Here is an 18,095-nt window from a genome sequence, read left to right on the forward strand (position 1 = left end):
GCAGGGAAGGGGCCAACACGCTTGAATAGTCGAAAACTTTATTGGACGCATCCACTTAAAATCTGGGAAGCAAAACTTTACAATGGAAATCGCTTGGACTTAGTCTAGATCGTGTGTGCTGGGACTGTTTACAATGCTATATTTGGTCTACTCAATGTACATACACGTGTGCGGGGCCTAAACCTAAACCTAAACTGACTTAGCAGCGATATTTACAAGCTCTCCTGGTGGAGCTGGCTCTAAAAGTAGACCGTCAAGTTGTTCTCCGAGGAGCCCATGGCATCGGTGGCGGATAGAAGATTGGATCCGGCGTTTGCCGAGGTGGTGGTGATGGTGGTGACCCCGCCACTGGCCGTTCCCGTGGCTGCCACTTTCCGGTTGTTGTTCTCCGTCTGCAGGGAGTCGTGCTCGATCTCGTCCTCCTCGAAAAGCTGACCGTTGGCGGAGGCGCGCGAAACTATGCCTGGCAAGAAGACTTTTAATAGTGAATGTTTCGGGTGAGACTGGGGCGGAAAGATTGGGGAACGAACAGGGATGCAAATCGTATTTTTTTTTTTTAATTTCTCAGATTAGCTGACTTGCATCCATGAGTATGATTAAGATGAAGGCAACTTACTGCGCACTGTGGCCGCATAGCTTTCTCGCTGGCGCTCCCGATCCCGCTCTCTCTCCCGCTCCCGTTCCAACAAGGCAGCGGAGCTACCCAGGGCCATGCTACTACTAGCTCCACTGGCCACATGATGCAGGCCATTGTTCATCGGATTGGCCATGGTGATATTGCCTCCGTGCTTCATGTGCAGCACGGAGACTCCGCCGCTCGTCACGCTGGCTCCATTGCCATTGCCATTCCCCGCCAGCTTTTCATGGGTAACCAGATTAGCGGAGGAGACACTACTATGTGCTTGGCTGTGCACCCGATTCCTGCCGAGACCCAAGCCACTGGAGGCACTCTTGCCCTGTTTCTTTGAGCGTACAATGTAGCAGCTGAGCGCCACTATGATCATCAGGAAGAGGCCCATGATCATGCCGAACATGCCCAGCATGTTGCTGTTCCAGCCGGATTGGGCCAGGGTCAGACCCTCCATGGTCACGCTCACTGGCACCGAGGTGCTCCTTGGTGGGACACCCGTATCCGTGGCGATGGCTATCAGATGGACCGTGGACTCGTTGAGGCTCTGCAATTGCTCCGGTCGCATGTAGATGTTCCCAGTGGCGTCGATTTCAAATAGTCCGGCATGCTGGCCACGCAGCGAGAGTTCCAGCTTGTCGTTTCGATCCCCGTCAGCTGCCTCCACTTTGCCTATCAGCACGCCCTCGAAGGAATCCGCACGGGATTGTAGAGACTGCTGGAATATAGAAGTATAGGGACTTAAGTTAAAACTTATATATTTTAAACTCTAAAATACTCACGCTCTTGGGAACCATGAACTCGTAGTGCGTTTCCCGAAACCGAGGCTCCCAGTCATTCACATCAATCACGTCCAATGTGAGCTCCGCCGTGCTGTTGGTCATTCCATCGGTGGCCAAGACCTGGAACTCATGCTTGGTCATCTTCTCGTAGTCCAGCGGCTTGGCCAGCACAAGTTCTCCCAGCGAACCCACGCTGAAGAACTGCGAGTTCACCGGATCGGGAATGGTGTACTTGAGATGTTTGCCGGGTTTGTTGGTGGGCAGAGCCAGAATCCGATTGCCCACCGCCGTGTCCTCGCGGATGCGCATCACGAATCTCTTCTGGACAAAGGCCAGAGTGCTCAGGTCGCTGTGGCTGCCAGGACGCGTCAACTGGACGGTGGTCAGAGCATAGCGATCGGGATTATCGATCTGCGTGGCCTTCACCACCAAAGTGGCGCCATTGGCCACATCAGCATATCCAATGGGGGTCAGCAAGCTGATAGCTCCGTTGTGCGGATGTATGCGGAAGTACTTGGCGTCGTGCGATTGGACTATCGTGTACTGGATCGGCGCACAGATTCCCTCATCCTGATCCACCGCCTTCAGGGGCTCCGGACGCATGCGCAGCTCACCCGGCCTGCCATCCACTGGTATCTCTGCGCTGTAGGACTCCCGTTGGAACTTGGGATTCTGATCATCCGCATCCGTGATGACCACACGAAGCAAAGTGTCCGAGTGGCGGGGTGGAGTCCCCTGATCTTGTGCTCTCAGCTTTACTGTGAAGTTCTGCAACTGCTCGTAGTCGAGGGCTTTCTTTAAGACTAATGTGCCTTCAAGGGGATTGAGGAATTGCACATAATCGGAGTAGGGTCCTGGCAGGACCTGATACTCCACCGTGGAGAAGGGACCCGGCTGGTCGGCATCCTCGGCACGGGCGCCTTGTAAAATCCTAGTGCCTGGAACCGTCACCTCCGAAAGGGTCAAAGTATACGGAGTGCCAATCCATTGAGGGGCATTGTCGTTCACATCAGTTACTCGCACATTCACCGGAATGACGAAGCTCTGTGGGGTAAAGAAAATATAGAACATTAGGTGAGCACATAAAAATAAACTTACAGTTTTAAAAGAATCCAACAACTTTTAAAAAACTTAAGTGAAAACTTTGTTCGCTAGATATAGATGGACAGCAAAATATTATTTATTTGTCATATCTCATAAAATATATTTTTAATTTTCTATTTTACCTAACCATTAACCATTTTACCATTTTGCTATCCTTTTTTGGAAGTGTAGTCTAACCAATTTTTCGAGTGTTTGCACTTGAAGACAAACACCTCACTTTTTAGCCCATGTGCTGGTCACTGACCTCCCAGGAGTTCAAAGCCCAAGAACGCCGTCGAATGTCCTGCATACATTTGCATGTTTAGCGGACCTCTTTCCCCCAAACCAGGACATCCCCGAACCCATCAGCCCCATGCCTGGATTTCTACCCGCAAGCGGAAGCCTTAATGGCTAATTTATGGCCACCAGGCTGGGGCTAACCACAGGCGCCTGACGAGGGGTTGACTGCCAGGTGCTCCTCCTTCGATGAGTTCTCGACTTGCAGCTACAGAGATTGTCGAAGTTGGAGTCAGTGTTTCGCTGATTCTAAAATTGAAATGGGCGTTCATTGTCTGGCAAAAGTTTTCAATTGTTTATAGAGTTCTTCGAATAGCCGCAATGCCAGGAACCGTGTTTACCGAAATTTAACAGGCTTAGCTGGTCCCCGGGGAACACGCACTGCCTGGAAGAAGTATGGCCCCGAGGAGGTGGCAACTTACCTCTATATAGGTTAATTGGTTGCCCCTTGCACGAAGGGCCATTCGCAGGTGCGGAATGCGGTTGGAAAGTGGTCGACAGGAAGAACTCTAAGGAAATGCGGTCGATGTGGGCCACTGACCAGAACTTCTGATTAATTGCGGCGTTAACCTGATCGACAAGTGCTTAGCCACCACCTTTGCAGGTTTAATTCGACATGCTCGCTATTGATTCCATTATGCTAACTTTGCTCTTATATACCCTCTTGTTGTAAGGGTATTTTTCTTAGAAACAGATTGGTGGCTAATTTCCGAACAAACTATCGTGTCCTATATTCACCTATTTATTTCCCCAAGACATAATACTTTCGCTTTTTCATAATATATATAATAATTTAGCGGATGTGAGTTTGCATGTTCTTAGATCGTTTTTATACACTTGTGAAATTCCTTACCGGATCCGTTGAATGCCTTCGTATGCAGATGACATTTACATAAATAGACGACGGACCTCTCACTCCCTCCTTGTCCAGTTCCACCGATAGAGCCAACTCCTTTGTCCCGGAATGAATTTCCACTGGAGCATTCTTTTCTCTCAGCGAGAGGTTGATGTCTCCTGTTTCGGCATTGGGATCTCCGTTTATCCTTAGCTTGCCGATGATGGAACCCACCGCCAAATCCTCGGTGGCCAGGAAACTCTCTGCGGAACCACCGCCTTCAAGATAACAACGTGAGTCCAATATGGCTCCAAAAGTTACTACAAATAACAGATGGAAATGCAGTGATATAATAACAGTAAGTGTTAAGTCTTACAAATCATTTAACTTCTTAACTTTTTGGTATCTGTGACCTAAAAATGATTGTAAACAACGATTTATTTTTGCTGCACGGGTTGGTAATTGGACTCTCTCCCTTTCAGGCCTACTTTCGGTCCGTCCTGATAATTGCAAATTAAAAGCAAATTGCAGCGACAGGCAGAGGAAGCCACCACAGAGAGTGCTGGCCGGTTGGTCCAGTGTTTGTGTTCCAGTGAGCCAGCTGTCCGAATCGCCAGACATGTTTGCTCGTACCTCGGACTCGGATACGCTCTACTAAGCTTCCGTTTTCTTTCATTTCAAGTGCTGCAATTTTCGGCTGCACAGCGCTGCAAAGGCGAAGACCAACCACCGTGGGTCCAAAATAGAGCCATGTGGGTACGGGTAAACCTGGCGACTGCCCACATGGAACATCTCCCGTCTCAGCTTTCGGTGATTCTCAGCTGATTTGCGTTTCCGGACAAGCTCTAATATCTAATTGTGTTAGTGTGCAACGGGTAAACTTTGTATGGTCATGCAAATTGTTGCAAACACTTGCCCTCCTTGTATGCAAATTGGCTTACAAATTGGTAACATTTTAAGCGAGGAATAAGCATAGAAGAGATATAGTTTCATTATCTAAGCCATTGTATCGTATTTAATCATCGTTATGTTCGAACCCCTTTAAAAAAAAAAAAAAACCTTTTTAGTCCACATAAGTTTATGATACGTGGGATCCCTCTTTATGAGGTACTTAACTCCCATGGGAGCATGACATAACACCTTTTTTGGACAGTGCAATTATAAACTCTTACATGTACTTCCCTTGAAATGTTCCGGTTTCCGCCTCCAACCCCTTGGCCACCTGAAGAACGAGTTCTAATTATGTGCTAACAGTTTAATTTCTGTTGTTGTTTTTTTCAACTTCGTTCTGGTAAACGGTTGTTGGCTTGCAAACGGTTTGCATTGACCCTGACTGGGGGTCGCCAGTCATCTCCGGCGGGATTTTCTCTATTCGGCCTACAGATGATATATGGCGGAGTGAAATCTTCTACTTGTTTTCAAGATCTCTGTTTTGGGTTAATTGTTGTGACATTGGGCAATGAACACATGGCAAAGAAGATCTCGGTCTCGTGGACTTTCTTCGACAGTTAAAAGTGTTTTGGAAATTAGTCTAATTGCTGAGGATTTATTACAAAATCTCTCAGATGTGTGCTGATAGCTCACGTACATAACTACATGCACTCATTTTCGGAGAAAATGGAAAGTTTTGAAATCGGGACGACGCATTGGAATCCCAAAAAAAAAAAAAGATTTTAGATTAGCCAACTATCCTACTAATTAGTTACGAGTGCATGTATGCAATCCCCTTTATTTAAACACCAAAACTAATTAGAGTCATCGGATTCCAAAACTCATCCATAAGTCGTAAATACCTCAAGCGTAAATCCGCGAAGGTTTACACAAATGGAGTGGAGATTAAAGACCTAACCCGAACCAAAATCCAGGTTACATAAGTTCTACTTTTGTTTTTTTTCGCAAAATCGGAGAGTGTAAGACAAATGAAAGTGAGTTGGCGGCTGAACAAATTTGCCCAAAAACGTGAATGTGCATATGAATATGGTGGAGAAAAGTTTCAACAATCAAAAAGTTCAGAAAACAAATTTTCATTCGGTTTGTTTTGGTTTCTTTTGATAAAACAACAGCATGAAAACAAAAAAAAAAATAAAAGAGAAAAAGTGCCCGTTCAGCTTGGTGATTTTCATGAAAACGGCAACGAAACGACAAACTCCTCGGTCTGGGCCACTGACTTTGGTAAGGTATAGACACAAGGGGCTTATATTTTGGGATTCGGATTCCGATTCGGGCCTGCAACTTGTGGCTCCGCTCCATGCGAGTTCTGTCTGGTTAAACATCGTAAGCATCGGCATAAGTATAATATTTCGCAATCAATTTTTGTGGCACAGGTCAAGCCATTTGGGCAGAACCCGTTAGGGAAGAACTTGAACTGTGACAAAAAGAGCCATTAACGATACCGCCGTGATATGTTCTTCTGCCCAAGTGGAGTAACGATATCACTCAAGTATGACAGCGTAATGAACCGAAATTAACGCACTAAATGGAACTTGAAACTGGAGCAACTTCATGACCACAATCGGTTCGGATCCATTCCAGAAAAGGCAAACCATTTGACAGCTGCCCCATGGGGGGATTTTGATAGGGTTCGCGGAGTGGTAAAGCCCCAAGTAAGTCACGTAAAAAGTTTTATCCGTCATAAATCGTTGGACCAGAACCACGTTGACGTCTCCGTATGTTTTCTTGGCTCACTTTTCTCTTTAATTTATCGAGTCTCGCCTGGAATTTCACTATTTTTCAGTTTTTACTTTTCGAGGGTTACATGCGGTTAATTACTTTGTTTGTTTTCGATTATCAAAGACGACACTTGAATCCACAGTTACTTAACCAACATTCCGAACCAATAACTTTGCCATTGCCAGAAGCTTGTAATTAATGCCTTGCTTGGCTGAAAGTATCTTTCCGCAAAAGTCTTAAGAGTATAAAGATGAAATTTCATATATTTAAAGTACTCACCATCTTTGAAGTAACAGACAGCGAAGAGCACGTAACATATCCAGTGATGATTTATCCACATTTTGAAGAGCAATATCTTAGGATCAGCAATCAACTTAATTGATAGTTCCTTCGTAGTTTCTTAGAACGACATAACACTTTCACACAAAACATAAAATTATCGTTATTTCCAGTTTAAGATCGTTCACTTCACTTGAAATTCTTTTGCACATTCCATATTAAATTCTTAATTTCCTTGCCAATCCGGAATATATTTTGTTATTTGTGTTGAGTTATTGCAGGCAATTCTTCACGTTAGCAATAAATTTGCGTATATCTTTGATGTGCCATAAACGTTCTCAAATTGAATTTATGTGCAACTTTTCCTTTGTTTTGCTCTGTAATTGGCAAAAGGGCAATTTGAAATGGATAATGGAGAGGGGAAAGAGGAACACCAGAGTCTTCTAGATTATTACAAGATTATTAGATAGACAAAACACTTTGGCACAGAAACCAAAGCAACTGGAACATTAGCACTTCTCCCCGCCCAACCTTCTAGCAACTGAAAGTTGCTCCTCATCTTTAGCACATTCTTCCTTCTCTTCATTGTCTTCTGGTTGTGGGGCAAATGTCGCACACATGTCACCTCCAAGTTGCAAGTTTCGAGGTGGATGTCGGTTCGGTTGCCACATTGCCTTAGTTGTTGTCACCAGCGGAATTGGCGGCATTTTATTCCACCAGCAACACCAAGAATAATACAAACGAAGAAGGGATGATTCTTTTGTCGACCGAACCTATGAGTACCCTTTCTGATTAAGTTTTAAATAATAAGATTTGTAAATAATAAAAGCTTCTATGTAATTCTATTATTATTAATGTTTAACGAGCTTTCTAACTATGTAACTACATGTCACAATAAGCTGTAAACTACTCACTCAATGTATTATTCGATTAAGCTCATTAGAGAAATCTTTATTGGAAACTAATAAAGAGAGATCATGCGAAATGTGGGTTAAAGGTTAAACACTTTAAGGCATATAACTATCTATTCGCAATTTTAGAGCAAAATGCAATACCTTCGCAACTGGGAAGAGTAAAACAACAGCTAGTAAAAGCGGTGGTAATGTTTTTGTTTTTGTTTCCTTGGTTCCGGTATTTTCGTACTACTGGAAGAATTTCAAACACCGTTTACATGGCCCAAAGGAGCTTCCTCCTCGCGAGGATTTATGGCATACCACAGCAGGTGGGTGGGGAAAGTAAGGGGAGTGAGAGGCGTGTTGCACTTGGGGTGGTGGTTGATAGTTTGATCGAGGAGGTTTGGGGGGACAGACAAACATTTGCATACAAATCAGCCGCTGGCCGTTGGCCGTTGGCCGATGGCGAAAATGAAAACGCTTTTTTGACCGGAAGCCCGCGGAAGCGCACAAAAAAGTCATTCACCTGTGTAAAAACGGTTACATTTTCCAATATTCGCTTGGGCGACGGACTGCGAACTTGTTTTCCCCTGGGTTTTTTTACACATCGCTTACAGATTCACAAAAAATTGTAACTGATTTATGCCAAACGGTAAGTTAATCCGGGGACAATTTATTGATTCCGGGCAAAATTAAAAGATGTTAAAAACTAGACGAAAGGAAAAGTAAGATAATTCGGAAAAAATGTATAAAAATATTGAAGAAGGCAATTTTAAGGTTTGCTTTTAAGCTCCTTCGGTCTTAACACAAGTTAAATGCTAACAAGAATTTTAAAAACCGAGCTCAAGAATTTCTTAAATCCCTTCCAGAAACTTTCTTAACTGCAAAACCTTTTCCACATGACTCATGGTTTTTAAATTCCACTCAATCCGTTATTATTATTTGTTGTTTTGGTTTGCCAGTATTTATGATTTACAAACACGCACTTTATCCTTTTAAGGGTTTGCTTTCAGGTGCACTAGGTAATTCTTCGCCCTATTTCATTACTATGATTGTGTTGGCAATGCACAAAGAACAAAGTTGGCCGAAACGCTTTAGTTAGTACCTTTCCGAAGCGCCGAACGAGCTCCTCGCATCGCGATCCAAACACAAACTGATTTTCCGTAATGTTGCCAAAGCCGTGCCCCCTAACAACCGACAGCAATAAAAGCAGCAACAGCCTGTAAAGCCGGTGTGCGTCGGACTTGTGCTCACTATCAACATGCATGCACACATGACCACAGCCATCGCCAAAGAAATAGTGCTACTTGAGTTTCCTTAAAATTCTTTTTTATAGATCAACAACAAAGGCCATGAAATGTATCTTTAGAATTTGAAAACTGTACGTTGTAAATGTACATTTTAAACCTTTAGAATGTTAAAAAGGAATCCTCTCTCTTAAATCAAGCAAGGGGCCTTCCTGCGATATTCTTAAATTTGTAATATAGGTTTATTACTTTTCGGGAGTTCCTGGAGTTTCAACCTCTGCTGTGGGTAAACGGTGGAAGAAGCCTCTCTGGACGCTTGCTTTTACTTGTGTTGAAAATGTTTCCACATCACTCGTCAAGCGTTTCGGCTGGAAAGAAGCAAGAAGAAACGGAAAGCGGCGGTGGCAGTGCCATGACAACAACAACAAAAATAGCTTGCTGCCACTGCGCACGCGCCCCAGCTGGAAATTGATGAGTGGATTCCAGACCAGGAGGTAGTGCCTCTCTGGCACTCGCTCTCCTTCCACTCGTTATTTCACTTGTGCCTTTGTTGCGCTCCACTGAGCCGGCTTTACAACCCTTTTGCACTCTCTCTGTGGAGCGCTCTCTTTGGGGCCTCTCTCTGTTTACATTGCGCGGAGTCGTCATGGGAACCAAGGCGGCGTCCTAGCCGGCTTACCGTTGACTCCCTTCTAGCCCGCCGCCCTTCCGTTCTATCCGTCTGGCTCCTTCGTGACTAAGCTCCGGTGACATTGCATTTGCATGTGACTGCCGTTAATTGCTGTAATTCCCGCGCTGGACGTAGCCGACACATAATTGCACTCTCCCGCTCCAGAATACCTTTCTCTTCCTGTACAGTTTCGTGCCTGGCTTTCTTTGTTCCTTTGGCTTCCTTTACCCACAAACTTTGAGGAGTTTTTTGGGACATGCTTTCCATGCTTGGTTTTTGCTTTCCTTCCGACTCTTTTGACTTACTTTATGGCCTGGTCGATTATGCCCGCCTTATCGGGCTTTAAATGGGTCTACAGTTTTCAGGGGGTAGAAATTCCTAATGCGATTTCTACATTGAAAGTGTGTTTCTTTTTCTGATAGCAGTCGTAGTTTTATTTTTAAAAATTAACAAGTCATGTAAATAGTTGTGTCAAAATGGGACTATACAAGGAATGTCCGAAAAAATTATTTAACTTTAAAAGTGTAAATGGTTTTATGCCTTAAAAATAATAAATAGTTCTTCTTTTTGATTTAGCAAATCTCCAACGATTTTCTGGCAATCTAAGGTGGTGCTCTTGCCTGTGAAAAAAAGTAGTTAAGGAAAAGTATTAACAAGCTTTGAAAATTATTTACAAATAAAACGACAGTTATATTAAAATTATCTATCAGAATTTGTTTAAAATAAAGCTAAATAATTTAAGGTTTTTGTTTGTTAAGGTTTTATTGCCGAAAATCCTAGTTTAGTGTTGGCTTAATTATTCTCCAGTCTCAAAAACAAATAAATTAAGTGTTCTTATAGAATCCTCTAACTTGCAGCAGAAAGGTAAAGTGCGTACTTAAACTAATGACAAAGTATACACTTTCCCCAGGGGGAGCATTATTTTCGCATCACAAGTACTTGGCAACTTAGTTATTATAATATATTGACTTAACCTGAATATTTCTGATCTATTGTTTGGCCATGAATTACATTCACACTCAGCTTAAATTAAGACTTTTTTAAATAATATTAGCTAGGATTACAGTTCGGTGTGTTTGGGCTTGTTAAACAATCTCTCGCACAGTTTGGACAGGACTTGGGACACCTCCAATCGGTATTCATCCTTGCTGTTGGCATATCGATTACGAATGGTTAACAGGGCATGCCTGAGACTCGAGCTTTGCGACCAGGATGCAATGCAGAGATCCTGGGTGGTATCCAAGGCAGTGGCAAACTGTTCCACCACCTCTGGTTGCTCTAAGAGATGCAAGAAGTCCTTGGCAAGGACACTGTCCAATGCTGGGCAGTAGCCCTGTGATTGCAGCCAGGGCTCGAACTCCAGAAGCACATATTGAGCCATCGTGGAGGCGGCTTCAGGCGCATCCTTACTTGCCTCCAGTACAGATCGTTTTTCCAGGACTAGGTCACTTATGAGGGTTACAGCCTTGGCTTTGCTCCGCAGCTCCACTTCTGGACTACGCAACACCTTGATCAGAGCCTGGGTACCAGACGTAGAGAGCACTCGCTGCTGAGCAAGCGGAAACTTCCGAAGAAGCGCCCCGAAAGCGTGCAACGCGGCGGAGATCTCACCAGCATTTCCAGAGCTTGTCAGAATCTGAGCCAAATGCGATCCAAAGTTCTTTTCGAACACCTTGATCTGAGCCTTGGGATTGTTGCTCGCCAACGAGCCCAAAACGCGCATGGCAGAAACCCTCAAGGAGATATTGGTATCGTTCACCACAATGGGCAATAGCACGTCATCCAATCCTCCATTATCAATAAACATCAGGGCATTGTCTATCTGATGCAGCAGATACTCCAAGTTCTCTAAACAATCAAGCTTAGAGCGCATCTCTGATTCCAGCGGTGTTTTGCTGAAATTCCGGTACTGATCAATCAACTGGATGATCAGTTCTCCGTCTGTGCGAAAGTTCTTCTGGAATTCCTTGTAGGCCTTTCGCAATTCCGCGTAGCTCTTCTTTTTTTCCTTCACTCGTCGAATAGACTCCTCAATTATATCTGGTTTAAAGTCTAAGGCCAGGGGTTCATTTTCATCCTGATCCTTTTGATCTTCCGGTTGACTTTGTAGCGCCGTGCCACGTTCATTCTCGTCCAGAAGTTTGGCCTCCTTCAGTCCGGTTTGCAGATTAATGCGCACATGAAGACCTTTTGGAATAGCTTGTCCTGAAGTAAAGAATTCCAACATTTGTAACACGTCATCGATAAGGTGCACCCAGTTAGCCGTTACCTTCCGCAATCACCTGCCATTCCTTGGTGGCCACGAATTCACCTGTTTTGTTTTCAGTTTCCGATGCCGCTATTACTTGCAGGCTTCCCAGGACCAGGACACTGGCCAAACAGACTAGTACCTGCTTCGCATGCATGTTGCTTCACCTGACTTGGCTCCAGACTTAGGTAGTTTCTTATTTCAACCAGGAATCGAATAATTTCGTGAGTTTTTAAATTCAACTTTGAGACTGATGTGGATGTGGTTGGCAATGTGCCCGTAGGCAGATCTCTGAATTATACCACACCTAGGCACAAATTGGAATTAGTTCCAGTGAGAACTTGTGATTCGGGAACCAGTTAAAGCGGTTAGATTTTAAATATCATGTTATCAGCTTTCCGATTATCATAGTTTAAAGTTTCTCTCATTAAAATCCAACCTAAAATTGGTTATTAATTCAAGTAAGGTCACTTAAGGAACAATTATTTGCAAAACGTAAGTAGTTATTGCATACAACAAAAGAGTTATGTTTATTAAATTTACTGTTCCGAGCAATGATATCATAAATCTTCCATTAGCTGGATTTGTTTGATACTAAGAAACTCATAGTGCGTTTTTAGAAATTCAAGAACTCGTTTCGACAATCTTCTAGAAAGCCCTATGCTAATATAGTTTTTAAAAACAAAAACAGTGCAGGAAATTTGCATTTAGAACCAGAACAAACAAAGTCCATTTAAACCAGAATACCAGAAAGTTTCCCAAATTCATTAAATATTCCTCAATATTTAAAAAGTAACAGTCATTCACAAGCTTTCCATAGCTATGCAAAATAGATCGACTAGTTGTTTATTATTTACAAAACTTACAAATATTTGGTTAATTGGCTGATTCATGTTTACGTCAGATGAGTCAAACATAACAGATACTAAGATGCAAATTAATTCATAGAACAGCATATTTTATTTTTCTTATCATTTCTTGGCGCCTCCAAAAACGTTGTAATCCCGATGTCTACGACAGCGTCTAGGAATTGGCTAAGCAAACAAATCAAAATCGCCCAAAGCAAAATATGTGGACTCACCTGGCGCCAATTGGATGGGTAAATAAACAAAATGCCGGTTCCATGCCAATCGCATACTATAGTATATAAAGCAATCACTTCGAATATGCTAATTGCCGATGACGAACGCCAGAAGCCTTTAACTAGAATTTGGCAAATTAAATTCACTTGGCCCGTTCCAAACGCCGCCTGTCAAAATAGTTTGAAAGTGAAGCCATCTCGTGGCAACTTTTAACCGGTGAATTCATTATGAGTGCCGTTGGAACCTGTTTGATGTCGTCTGTTATGTCCGATGTTGTTTAATTGCTTTATGTTCGAAACTGAGATGTTGGGTCCGGAAATTCCAGAGGTTTTCTATACTTTAAAACTGTAGCTTAAATTTCTAACAAATTATAAGGATTAACTCTGGTGAAGTTTACTTCAGTACATTAATTTCAATTATTTCGATTGTTGAAGTCAGAGGTTCATTTTTAACTGTCCCAACCTTGACCTATGTATATCTGTTAAATACTTTATTGGAATTCTCTTCCAAATTGCACAACCATTTAGCATATAGTAAGTCAAACACAATTAGGAAATCCCCAAAAGTTCTAAGTCCCAGGTGGTGATCTCAAAGCAAACTTGAGATGGTTAATATACATATTATACCACCGCCTGTAGGTACGAATTAGTATTTGCACTTCATTATAATTGCGAATAAAGCGTAGATTCTATTTGACAGAGATGGAGTCAATAAAAAGTACAAAAAGCCGAAATAGTCGAAATTATAATGCATTGTAGGAAAGGGAGACGGCCGAAAACTTGCTGACTGGCCGAGCATTAAAATTATAGAATCACTTTTGATTTTTCGCTGGCTTTTGTCTGCTGCCATTGTTATTGTTTATTGTTATTTGTTGCTGTTCTCGCGAAACCGGGCACATGCTAATAATATTAATTAATAATATTGTTGCTGCGATTTCTGTCTAGGGGTGGCTGCGACGATCATGATGAGGAGAAGCCGAGCCACAAAACGTAAGAAATATACGAATAAATAAAAATAGCCACCAATCAGGCGGGCAGCAACAAAAACAACGGCCAAGACAGGTCAGGAATGAATAAACTATGAAGTGTACTGGTTGTCGGCCACTTGGCTCCCTCGTTCTGGCCGATCAGAAATTTTATAAATGCCGCCGTTGGTTCTGTCCAGAGCCAATTTACAGTTTGCCATTGAACCTGGTCGTGCGTTCGCCAAATTATCGGACGGGTGAATTTCGTAGTGCCTTCCTATATCCCCCATAATCAGTTCGATTCTCATCATGATGTTGCTCCAACTGGGCTCCGTGGCCCTGTTCTTCTGTCTGGCCAGCGGTGCCTCCAACTTCCGTGAGTCCTTCGAGCAGGATGTGCCCTCTCGTGGTGTGCTAATGACCTGCGCGAATTATCCTTGCAGCGCCCGAGATTCCCCGCTGTCACCACGGCGACACCAGCTGCATCATCAGCGTTTCCCACACGCTGATCAAGCAACACGCCAGGACCGGCTATCCTGCCGTGGGATTTCCCCAGGTGGAACCCTTCCTGATCAAGCGCTTCGACATCTCCGACGGACGCTCGGGATCGCTGAACCTCAAGCTCAACTTCAGGGATGTGAATGTGGAGGGTCTGTCGGGAGTAAAGTTCGATAGGGCTGTGTAAGTAAACAGTGAATAAACAATTTAATTTTAATTAAGAAAAGAATTTTAAAAATATTTAAAAGGATTTCAAACGATTCATATCCGTGTTAACCATCTGTTGTGAATGAAAACTTATCCTTTTGGAAATCCTTTCAGTGGCTTTGGCCCAGATCCCGCCACCAGCAAGTTCGAGATGTACGGATCGTTCCCCAAGATCACAATGAAGGGCAAGTACGTGGCCGACGGACGCATCCTGATCCTGCCCATCCGCGGCGACGGCGATGCCGAGATCGTCCTGCACAATCCCAAGTTCTCGGTGAAGTTCAAGCCGGGCACCCAGCAGCGTGATGGACGCACCTTCCTGAGTGTGGACAAGCTCAAGGTGCTCGTGGAACCTCAGAAGTAAGTGGAATACCATCCTTCGAAGAACTTCTTCTTTAAGTATTTGCGATCCACCAGGATGAACATCAAGCTGGCGAACCTCTTCAACGGAGACCAGGCGCTGGGAACCAACCTGAACCAGTTCCTCAACGACAACTGGACAGAGGTGTGGAACGAGCTGCATCCCTCCATCCACCTGGCCATCGCGGAGATCATGAAGAGCATCCTGACGCAGCTGTTCAAGCGGTTCGCCTACGAGGACCTTTTCCTGGAGAACTGAGCACTAGTCGCCCAGCATTAGGCTAAGTGTACGAGTATTTCCTCACCAGCATTTCACGCACCTCGGACGTTGCATTCCGGCCATTGACATATCATCGTATCTGCTAAGCTAAGCTTTAAACTGTAGAATAAACAAACATAATACGAAAACTGGTTGTGATTCTATTGTTAAATCAAGCGTAGATCTCGGCATTTCCGCACAACTGGCGCACACAGTTTTTTTTTTGGCCAGAAATCGGCAGGCAACTCACGTGATTGAACGTTTGATTGCGATTTGCATGATAAATACATTGTCGTTGGACTCACTAACGCAGCCGGCATTGTAGCACATTATAGTCTCCTACATTTTCAAAATATTTAATGGAAATACTTAAAACTTTTCTTATTAACACTTTGTTTATACAGGAAGAAGCCAATGCAGCCTTTGAAAAACCACTTTTTGGGTCTTCAAAAGAAGTCGCTTAATGGGTTTTAAATTAGATAGTTTTTATTTAACCAATTTAAATTTACGTCACAGAGTAGTTTATATTTTGGAAGCTTAAAATACGAACTTGGCAAAGAACTTGTTTGAAAATAATAGCAAACTGTAAGGCTTACGAAATTGTTAGAAAATAATAACAAAGACCTATCAATCGTTATAATTTAAAACTGATTTTATGACATATTATGACCATAAGTAAATCCATCTCCCCTCGTAGCAAACCTGATTCCCTCTCGATTTCATCTCGGTTCACCTTACCAATTTCAAGAGTATCCAACGGTAAACCTGCAATCCCATCCCTGCAAATCGGACACCCAGTTGGCCTTGGGTCAGGGAAAATCTTCCACGAGTCAATCAACTGCATCGAAATCGAGTGGAACAGCTCGCTTTTGTTCTCCGGAGGCTGGGCTTTAATTCGGGGCGTTGGGCCATTAAGTTAACTGAAGTTTAGGACCTGTTCTGGTGCTCCACCTTTTTCTCCGACTCTGATTCTGATTCTGATTCTGGTCACGATGACTCTGTGGTTTTTGCAACTTATTTCGGCTATATTTGGAACCGGCCCTTTTGTAAAAAGTTGCACACGCCGAACTTAATTTTTGTATCGGAGTAGTTGCTACCACCTTCGTTACCCTCGCAATCACAGGGTTTTAATTGGGTAGGAGTAATCTGTCTGATACACTTATTAGCTGAGTCAGTTCTGTGAAAAGATTTCCTACAGCAACGGCTTGTATTTGCGGACCACTTTTGCGAGACAATGTAACGACAGCTATTACTAAAATCATTTTTGCTCTGGAAGACTTTGCTCCACACTGCTTGAAATATTATAGTATTCAGACCTGAAAAGCTTACCAATTTTTAAAAATTTTCACTCTCTGCCGAAGTTCATTGATTCGTGTTGGGGAAAATTGTTGGATCAATTGAGATCACAACTAAAAATGTGACTAACTTTATTTTACATAATATACACAATCATCAAATTGTATCAGCTTTTCTTTCTATATTATATATGACGATTTAGAGGTGAGATCTCAAATTGACAGCAGACAGTTTGCGCTATAGATAAAAGCAAAATCAAAGTTCGCTATTAGACTCTATTTGAGGAGCACTTAGTGGGCTACTATAAATAGTAGAGAAAATACCCTTTCACAATCAGTTACTTTCAGTTATAGACCAGTAAAGATGTTCAGAATCGCGTTGGCAGTCGCCTTTTGCCTTTTTGTGTCGGTGCAAGCGATTTTTCGTAAGATTGGATTAACCTGAGATATTCCATTTGGGATTCTCAATATCGAAGGGACCTTTCTTTTTTAAACAGCCGATGATCCGAAACCCTGCAAATACGGAGATGGCGAGTGCATCATAAAACTTTGTAACACTCTGTTCAGCCAGAGATCTTCGGAGGAGGAACCCGGCTTGAATCTAAAATCCTTGGATCCCCTCAAAGTGGACAAGATGATTATCAGTCAGGGAGAAAGCAGCAGTGCCGTGGGCATAAGTCTTACTTTCACCGATAACTTGCTTTATGGCATCAAGGATCAAAGGGTCGTAAAAGTAAAGTAAGTACCTCAATAACTATTTCACAAAAAATATTTATAACTAATTTGATTCCTTATAAGGGGATTTGGCAAAGATCTCACCACGAAGCACGAAGTGAGACTTGTCACAAAAACTATTTCTCTCATTGGTCCTTATACCATTCAGGGTAAGGTACTCATATTACCAATTAGTGGAACTGGCATAAGTAACATGACAATGGGTAAGATAATAATTAATGTTTCCACTGAAAACCAATGACTTTGTTCATCCGAAATCCTTCCCAGCTAACATCAAAGTTATCGTCAGCTTTTGGGGCAAGCCGCTGGAGAAGAACGGGGAGACCTACTTGGATGTCACCGATTTGAAGTTCACAATGAAGCCGGAGTCCAACCACTACCACTTCACGAACCTCTTCAACGGAGACAAGGCACTGGGCGACAACATGAACGTCTTTCTGAACGAGAACTCGGAGGCCATTTACAAAGAGACGGCTTCGGCGATCGACCGGGCTTTCAGCGAACTTTATCTGGGAGTCGTGAAGGGCGTCTTCTCCAAGCTGCCGTACGCCAAGTTTTTTGCCGGGGAGTAGTACGCCTCTTAACGGGTACATCCCCTGTGTTGATATTCCTCTCGAACTCCAGCTCAGGTCGTTTGTGTACTGACAGATATAAGTTCTAACGCTAGCAATTACCATAAGGTTTAATGAGGGTCCTAAGTCCAATTACATTAAGTAGGAAAGCACTAAACTACTATCAAACAATCTAAGCGGAGTCTTCTGTTAATAGAACGAAATCGAGTGGCAACAAAGTGTGCATATTTTATACAGCATAAAGCGATCTTGTCTGGAGATAAATCATATTCAAATAGCAGAGTATTGTGGTTGAATGTAATAGAATTAAAACACGTGTTAACTAATTAAAATGTTGTAGTTATTTATGGGTTTGATCTAGACAAGTGATCAAGGCCGCCTGAAAGTATGTGTTATCTGGAGCATCTATATTTTCGCCTAAAAAAGTGGTTACGTTAAAGGGTTCTTGACTTTCCAAGTCGAACTTTCTGATAACAAGCTGTATTGGCGCC

General features: G+C 43.1%; 3 protein-coding genes across 7 annotated transcripts; 1 reads left to right on the forward strand and 2 right to left on the reverse strand.

Annotated features, from left to right (window-relative positions):
* Positions 1-31: 31 nt before the first annotated feature.
* LOC108095918 (protocadherin Fat 1) lies at positions 32-8,640 on the reverse strand. 5 transcript variants are annotated; one of them, XM_017197249.2, is made up of 6 exons: positions 8,573-8,640; positions 6,575-6,951; positions 3,644-3,945; positions 1,411-2,454; positions 617-1,343; positions 32-463 (listed from the first exon to the last, which is right to left on the reverse strand). In XM_017197249.2, exons 2-6 carry the CDS (start codon positions 6,633-6,635, stop codon positions 240-242), a joined length of 2,358 nt encoding a protein of 785 aa, XP_017052738.1. In that variant the 5' UTR covers positions 6,636-6,951; positions 8,573-8,640; the 3' UTR covers positions 32-239. The 5 variants fall into 5 exon arrangements, with proteins under 5 accessions (XP_017052738.1, XP_017052735.1, XP_017052736.1 ...); XM_017197246.2 differs by having other exon boundaries at positions 32-475; XM_017197247.2 differs by having other exon boundaries at positions 617-1,346.
* A 1,150-nt stretch (positions 8,641-9,790) lies between these two features.
* Positions 9,791-11,904, reverse strand: LOC108095994 (nucleotide exchange factor Sil1). Its single transcript, XM_017197338.2, has 2 exons — positions 11,654-11,904; positions 9,791-11,589 (listed from the first exon to the last, which is right to left on the reverse strand). Exons 1-2 carry the CDS (start codon positions 11,787-11,789, stop codon positions 10,445-10,447), a joined length of 1,281 nt encoding a protein of 426 aa, XP_017052827.1. The 5' UTR covers positions 11,790-11,904; the 3' UTR covers positions 9,791-10,444.
* Positions 11,905-13,902: 1,998 nt separating this feature from the next.
* Positions 13,903-17,936, forward strand: LOC108095673. Its single transcript, XM_017196841.2, has 8 exons — positions 13,903-14,054; positions 14,122-14,359; positions 14,498-14,743; positions 14,801-15,001; positions 16,646-16,722; positions 16,795-17,035; positions 17,096-17,235; positions 17,300-17,936. Exons 1-8 carry the CDS (start codon positions 13,988-13,990, stop codon positions 17,602-17,604), a joined length of 1,515 nt encoding a protein of 504 aa, XP_017052330.2. The 5' UTR covers positions 13,903-13,987; the 3' UTR covers positions 17,605-17,936.
* Positions 17,937-18,095: the final 159 nt, after the last annotated feature.

This window comes from Drosophila ficusphila, unplaced genomic scaffold, assembly GCF_018152265.1.
Source record: "Drosophila ficusphila isolate 14025-0441.05 unplaced genomic scaffold, ASM1815226v1 contig_791, whole genome shotgun sequence".
In the NCBI taxonomy this organism is placed as follows: domain Eukaryota; kingdom Metazoa; phylum Arthropoda; class Insecta; order Diptera; family Drosophilidae; genus Drosophila; species Drosophila ficusphila.